At 58.8% G+C, this 7,824-nt stretch overlaps 1 protein-coding gene across 1 annotated transcript in view; it reads right to left on the bottom strand.

Annotated features, from left to right (window-relative positions):
* The window catches only part of FOXP4 (forkhead box P4), a 34,803-nt gene extending 28,758 nt beyond the window's left edge, over nt 1–6,045 (bottom strand). The window contains exon 1 of the mRNA XM_004710849.2: nt 5,811–6,045. Coding sequence (XP_004710906.1) covers nt 5,811–6,035 — 225 coding nt within the window. The 5' untranslated portion in view covers nt 6,036–6,045. The remainder of the gene's footprint in view (nt 1–5,810) is intronic.
* Between the last annotated feature and the right edge of the window lie 1,779 nt (nt 6,046–7,824).

Consider the following 7,824-nt stretch of genomic DNA (forward strand, 5'->3'; position numbering starts at 1 on the left):
GGAAACCCTGCGGGGCCATTTGAACCACACTATTGGGCTCCCATGTGTCGGGACACCAACGGGCTTGGTATTTTGTTGGTTTGTCTGGGGGGGGGGTAGGGGGGTCAGACGGTCAGTTCAGAGGCCTGTTGAGCTTCCTACCCTCACTAGCCACTCTGGTAGAGCACAGTATGGGGCTTGTAACAGGGGGGCTGTAACACCTTTCTGAAAGCCTTCAGGATAAAGTCACAACACCCCCCCAGGGGGGCCGGTGGGGAACTAGCTGACCCATTGGGAAGCCCCCCAGTGCATCCTACACATTTTTGCATGCCAAAAGCTGAGTGGACACTTGGTAGGGAGTCCTCCCCACCTTCAGACGGGACGCAATGACCACTCCCCAAATTCTCCCCTCTTTCTGTAAAGTCCTAACAGTGAGGGCAATGCCTGGCATGAAACGGTGTACATGGGGGGTGGGGGGGAGGGGCACGCGTATGTGTGCGTGTGTGCATGTATGTGTGACTCTGAATTCCCTACCAGGAGGGAATTGGGCCAGCAGTCTGACTCCTTCCTGGGCCCAGGAAAAACGGGGTCTCAGGCCTGGGTCCCTCCCACCCCTCCTGGCATAGCTCCCTCTTAGGGAAATTTTCCTTACTGGGGCTGGGCAGGCACACTCAACCAGATGGCCTCTGGCTAAGGAACCCCGGAAAGGTGACTGGAAGTAAGTAAAGGCTCCCACCCCCTCACACATTATCCCGTCAACCCAACCTGGCCCCAGTTCATCTCCAAACTCACGCTCATGCTCACCGGGAAGGGGGGCAATTTCCCAGCTTCCCCAGTGGCTATAGGGGGAGGGGGGCTTCTCGCCACAGTCTGAAGTCCTAGCCCCCTCCCCAGGAGTTCTGACCCCAGCTCTCCCTCCATGCCCTCAGAACCCAACCTCTGGGGAGGACTGAATTCTCCAGAAGGCAAAAGAAATGGCCAGGAGATGTGAGGACCAGAGACAAGTACAGATCCAGGCAGGAGGGTGGGAGCCCTAAAGAGAAATGGGGCCAGGTCTGAAAAGATGTGTGTGTGTGTGTAGGGGGGTGGTGCTACCCATAAGTAGCTTGGTCAGGGAGGGCCAGATGGGGAGCAAAAGGAAAGAAAAGTCTCTCCCATTCTCCTTCCTCCCCTCCCCCAACGTCCTGACCACCCCCTCCCCATTTCTTTGGAGGGAGGGGGGGGCAAGTTGAAAGCCCATTAATGGGCAGAGACCCCCAACCCTTTTGAATCTCCTCACAGGATGTGAACTAGGGTGGGATTTGGCCCCAGTTGCCAAGGCAACTGTGGTGGGAGTTCCCAGACGCTAGGCAACCCTCCTGTGACCCTTGCTGACCTGTCACCCCCACAGCCCGTGGACAATGGGAGTGCGTGGTCCAGAGGCCCAGGATGCCTTTCAGTGAGGCCGCGCCAGCAGCTTGGCCGCCCCACCCGCCTGGCTCAGCTCTCCTGGCCCCAAGTCCAGCTCTCCTCAGCCACAAGGCCCCCAGTCCAGCTTCCTAGCCCTCCCTGGGCCTCCACCTCCTAAAACCTGCCACCCACCACTCCCAGCCTTCATTGCCCAGACACAATAGGGTGGCTGTGGGTCCCCAGAGAAGCCCCCTGTCCCAAGACCAACCGAGAACCTTTTAGTAAATCTTTGCGATCACATTTTAGGTAGTGTTCAGATTAGCATCAAACAGAAGGCTGCCTTCAAAGAAACCCATCCAAGAGGGGGCAACTATGTGGAAGGGGCCAGCAGGGCTGGGGGCTCTGCCTTGATGAAGGAAGGGGGGTGGGTGGGCGCTCTTTCCAGCAGCTGGGGGCCACCTCTACCAGCTGACCAGCCAAGGGCCCAGCACAAAGCAGGCCTCGATGCCTGTTTACGGGGTGGGGGTGGGGGATGCGTGGCCTGAGGCCTGCTCTGCTCCCCTAGCACCTTCCTCCAGGTGAGGTTGTGTAGCCTTGGCGAAAGCCTCAAGGACCGCGTGGAGTGGTGTGGCCCTGTCCCTCCCAACAAGGGGCCAACACTGGAGCCTTGAACACTGGGATGGAGCAGCCAGCCTGGGACCCTCTCTAGTCAGCCGGACCTGCCAAGACAGCCAAGTCAAATCACCCCCACCCCCACTCCAGCCGCTGTTTAAATAAGCTTTGTTGCATGGAAACAAGAGCCGGCTCTTGTTCCAAAGTGACGTGGCCGCCCTCCCCGGCACTGCGTGTGTCGGCCTGACTTCTGATTCGTCCTGTTTATTTCTCCCTCCTCTGTCAACTCATCACCCCCAGAAGCCAGGGCTGCACATCCAGGTCTTATTTCCCCAGAGCCGAAGACGGGGGCACCAGTAGACAGACAGATGGAAAGGACTGCGGCCCTACGTGGACACAAGGCGGAGTGTGCCTCACCCGCACATGCACACCCTGCCCCCGCTGGCGCCAGGGGCCACCCAGAGCCGGTGGTTTCCCTTTGTATAAGGAGTCCCTTCATTCACCCACGTGGCCATTTCGTGAGCAGCACGGCATGTGCGTTACAGAGGCGTGGCGGGTGACAGGTTGGGCAGCTAACCACAAGGTTGGCGGTTCGAGAGCACTAGCTGCTGTTTGCTCCCGTCAACAGCTACGACCTCAGCAGCCCACGGAAGCCAGTCTCCAGGGCCCAGGGTTCTTCTCCCTCTGAGCCGAGGGGCGAGTCTTCGCCCACGACATCTCCCGGCGTCTCTGCTACTTGAGGGGCCTCTGAGTCGCCGTGAGTCAGAACTGACTCGATGGCTGCGATCTCACCCCACTCCCACCCCCCTTTTTCCACAGGGGACTGAAGGGGTGTGACAGAAGCAAAATGAAGGGGCTCAGCACCCTGAACCAGGGCTTCACAGAGACCTGAGCTCCAGCCGCAACCCTCCTGTGCCATGTGGCCAAGCCCATGCCTACCTCTGGGCTTCCTTCCTGGCTGTGATCCGGGACCAGTATCAAGTCTCCCAGAGGTGGCAGGCACCCCGATGGCACAGCAGATAAGCACCGGGCTGCTAGCCGGCAGGTTGGTGGTTTGAAGGGACCCAGCTGCTCCACGGGAGAAAGCTCAGTAGTCCCACTCCTGCAAAGACTCCTGCCAGGAAAGCCCTGCCTGGTCACATGGGCTGCCATGAGTCAGACTCAGGCTCCATGGTACCCGACCACAACAGCAGCAGCAGCAAGGACCCAGGAACGAGGGGTGATTAAGTAACACAGGGTATGTGGGAAAGGAGACCCGGTCCGGCACAGCAAGCAGATGCTAGGCCCTTGTTTATCCTCCATGATATTTGTTTATGCTTCCTGGTTGTGGCTAGAGCAGAGAGGGAGGAGCCGCCGGAGGGGCAGGCCATCCTCCTGAACGGCGCGCTACCCTGTGGAAGGTCAGAAACCTCTGTCCTCCTCGGGGCACCACCCACGCCCCCACCCCCAGCTCCAGTCAGATGTTGGGCAGTGGAGGGACAGATGGTTTCCTTCTCATTCATTTATTATTATTATTATTATTTTGGGTCGTTTTAGTTTTGCAGGGCTCTTTTCCTAGTTTGGAGCCTACGCAACCTTTTTTAAGTCTCAGCTATTTTCCTTGGCCCTGGGCACGAGGCCCACAGTGAGCCCAAATGGATAAAACAGCCCTCTCTCTGCAGCCCAATCCCCACCCCGGCTTCTTTGTGAAACAGATATAGGATTTTCCAGGACTTCGGGAGAGTCCCCAAAACAAACAGAAATAGCTGGGCCTTAGAATAGTAGATGACAGAACATGGCTGGCGTGTAACGGAGAAGGAAGAAACCTGATCGGTGCAGACAGTTCCCCCACCCTACACATCTCCCCAGTTTTCCAGATGTATCTGCATCCACTCTTTAAAATCATTTAAAAAGAGAAAGCCCAGGGGTTGGTTTGCTCCCCTGCTGTTGTGGGGTGGCCTCGGGCCCGTTCCGACTCATAGCTACTGTATGTGGGGGAGCTCCCACAGAGGGCTCCTCATGGAAGAAAGCCAGCCACCGGGTCTTTCCTCCGTCTGAGTCCCTGGGTGGGTGAGAGCCACTAGCCTTGCACCGTTACACAACCAGGGCTTCTCGGTTACTTGAGGGGCCTTGGCTTTAGTGGTTACATATAGGGCTGCCAACCACAAGGTCAGCAGTTTGAAACCACCAGCCCCTTCCGAGAGGGAAAGATGAGGTTTTCTACTCTGTTAAGAGTCTCGGAAAACCCACAGGGGGCAGTTCTATTCTGTCCTATAGAGTCAGAATAGATTCAATGGCAGCAAGTTTGGGGTTTTTCTTCTTCTCCCTTTTGTACGATTTTGCCCTTGGTCCTCTATCCCTAGCAGACAGCACAGATTTGTGTGGGACCTGCTCAGAGAACCTGCTGGAGGACGGCCTACTGGAGACCACCTCTCTGGAGGAAGTAGCCAGGCGCTTCCTGCTCCTTTCTACTGCTTCCCAGAGGAAGTGATTCAGTTCGTGGCAACGTGGTGCTGGGCCCACGTGGAGAGAGATGTCACACTTCGAATGTCATCTGATCCTAACAACCCTGTTACTTATGCCCTCCGAGGGCTCAGACTCTGGGCCAAGGTAGCCCCCTGGTCAGGGGCTGGCTAGGATTCTGCCCAAGTGCTTTCAGTTCCTGCTTGCCTACTGGCCGAGCAGCTCAGAGAAGGGGTGCAGGCCTTCTGAGGGCGCTATCTCTCATCCCAACTGGGGCTTTCTTGGAAAGGGCCCCGTTAGGCATCAGGGAGTGAGGCCAGAGGCCAGTGTGACCACATACATCCCTGCATCCGAGACACAGGAGTGGGGGCACTGGGTGGAGAGGTGCAACCAAGACCTTCTTTTCCGCATTCCCAGCCTCCAGGGGCCAGTGCCACCGGCATTGATTGGAGAAGAATCACGCAAGAGCTGGAGAATCCCAAGGCCAGGGCTGGCTGGGCCGGTTCTGGGGAACTTGTAGAGCATGATTCGCCCCTCCTCACACCTGCCCGGTGGGGCAGGGACCTGGGGCCCCTGCTCTGGCATCACCCAGCCAGGCTCCCCACCCTAGTGCCTCTCACTGCCCCCACCCCCACCCCCAGAGGCTGATCCTGAACTTCTGAACCCTGCAGTTCAGGGAGAGGAGGATGGTGGAAGAAGGCTAGAGTCTCCCACCCTGTCTTTGACCTTTTCCCAGCAGGCCTGGTCCCTGGGGGGGCCCAGTGACTGCAGTATGCTGCTGCACGGACCAGCTGCGCTGGGGGAGAAGGGGGAGGCAGTCCGCTTGGGTAAAGATCCACCAAGGGGCAGTCCTGCCCTGTCTCTTGGGGTTACTATGAGTCAGAATTGGCTCCGTGGCTATGGGTGGACCTGAAAGTTCAGTGTCTTTACAGCTTGACTCCGGGCCGAGGCAGAGATGGAGGTGGAATGTTTTATAATACAAATTAAATGAATACACCGGGACCCTCCGTCCCTCCCTAACACATACATGCCCATCTAAAGTGGGTAACCCCCCTCCCCAGCCACCCAGTAACCTACTAGTCCGGGTGTTTGTCAGAAGCACAGTGGGAGGGGGGGGGGTGACCCCCAGGCATCTTGCCAGATGGGCATTTCAGGGGTGGGGCCGCCAGCTCCAGCCTCTAAAAGTCCCCTCTTAGGAGCCCTGCCCTGCCCTGCTGCTGGGCCAAGGGAATGCAGAGGGCGTAGAGGGGGCCAGGAGGCCGGACCTGGGCAGCAGCGGCAAGATGTGAAAGTGAGGCTGCGCAGCGGCGCCCTGGGGGCTGGGCTAGGGTGGGCCGTGCGTGGTGCGTCTGCTCCCCGGTGGCCTCCCGGGAGGGCGCGGCTCCTACCTGTTGCTGCTGGAAGTGCAACAGCTCCGCGGGGCTCAACTCGCCGTTGCCGTCCGCCCCGGCGGCGCCCGCATCCCTGCCCGCTGCGCCGCCGCCTGCCGCATTCGCAGCCCCGGCCGCCCCGGCGCCGCCGCCGCCGCCATCGGCCTGCCCAGAGAGGCTGCCCACACCGTTCTGACTGGCCGGGGCCGACCTGATTGTCTCGGAGGCGGATTCCACCATCATGTCGTTCTAGCGGGACCTGGAGGGGGAGGAGAGACACGGGGGAGGGGCTGAGGCTCGAGGCTGGACGGACCGGGCCAGGTCCACTCAGGAAAGCCCCTGGCTGCCCGCTCCCCACCCCACCCCATCCCCGTCGCCCCCCCCCTCCGCTCCCCTTCCACACACAGTACAAGTACCACCACCACCTAATCCCCCCCTCCCGGGCCATCTCCTGCTCAACTTCCTGGAGACCGCTCCTGGGATTCTTGGTGGTCCTGTATCCCTGGTCCTCTAGGCCTAGGTGACTGGCAGCCCCCAACTGAAGCAAGGCCACAGCAAGGCCCCTCCCCCACCAGTTCCAAGACTGGAAGTTGACCCTCACACACCCAGAGGTGTGGCCTGAACCTATTCTAGCCTGGGGGGAGGGAGGTGGGCTTGAGTTGATAGGCGAGGGGTGTGTCTTCCAAAGGTAAGTGATTCCAGGAAGACTGGGACCACATTGTCCTATTCCCACCCAACCCCCAATTAGGGCCTTCTAGTTAGCGGTTCCCCCAGGGCTGGGCCTCAAGGGTCTTTATCACACATTGAAAACAAAAAACGGTGGCCATCACCAAGCATCTAATAGGAGCCAGACAATGAGGGAGGGCAGGGAAGGGGGAGGGCAGGGAAGGGGGAGGGCAGGCCTATTCTGCCCTCCCCCATCTCCCACTTGGAGGCCCTGGGCTCAGTCCAAGCTTGGACCCTCAGTGACGTCTTTACCCACTGTCTTTATGGGACCACACTTCCTCCTCACAGCAAGGGATCATTATTATCCCGATTGTACAGATGGGAAAACCGAGGGTCCAGATTTGACCCAAGGCCTGAAATCTGCCCCCTAACACCCGACCTGTTGGAAGCCTTCCCAGACCCCACTGCCTCTCAAGGAATGGCTGGAGCATCTCTTGAGCGGTCAAGGGCAGAGAGGAGGAGGTAGACAGCTCCCTCCACACCTTCTAGAAACCCGGTATCTGCTGGGCATGCACAGACTGTGGTGATGATAGGAGGCGGGGGAGGGAGGGAGGGGGGAGCAGGCTCTCACCTAGTATGCAGAGTTCTGAAATTCTGGGGTAAACGGAACTTCCCCTGAGCCCCAGCCCCTTGAGACAAGTTGGTCGTGGCTGGTGTCCATGACCTTGGGCAGGTTTCTTAAATTCTCAGCTTCAGCCTCCTTATCTACAGAACCGAGGTCTTTTGTTCCTGCCTCGGAGGGTGCCACATGAGCACTCAGAACTGCATGTGCACAGCACCCGTTGTTCTTGAATGCTGTCCACTTGGTTCCAACTCATAGTCACCCTATATGGCGGGGCAGAACGGCTCTGTAGGGCCTCCCAGACGGTCATCCCCAGCGGGCTAACTGCCGACTCTTTTTCCCCCTCAAAGGGATGGGGGAGTCTAACCACTGGCCTTTCCCTAGTAGCCACTGGTGGCGCAGCTGTTAAGGGCCAGACAGTCAGCCCCAAGAAGGATCAGCCCTTGCCCCGCCTGTCCTAATGATGGACCGATGGTTGGGGGACCCAGAAATGTCAAAGACTTGACCCAGGGCAAAGTCACACTCACAGCAGCCAATAAGGTCATGGAAGCCAGCCCAGTGTCCCCTCCTCCCCTGGCCTAGGCAGACCTACACTCCCACTCCCCCAACAGCCCAGTCTCGTGGCCCCATGTGTAGGTGTGGGTGGGTGAACACTGCGGTAGGAAACAGGAGGGAGGAAAGAGAATGGATAAACTTCCCTGGGGTTCTTGCCAGGATGGCAGCTCCCTAGGGCACCTTCTCCCC

Source organism: Echinops telfairi, unplaced genomic scaffold, assembly GCF_000313985.2.
Source record: "Echinops telfairi isolate 266 unplaced genomic scaffold, ASM31398v2 ScPeMD7_3533;HRSCAF=4204_1, whole genome shotgun sequence".
NCBI lineage: Eukaryota > Metazoa > Chordata > Mammalia > Afrosoricida > Tenrecidae > Echinops > Echinops telfairi.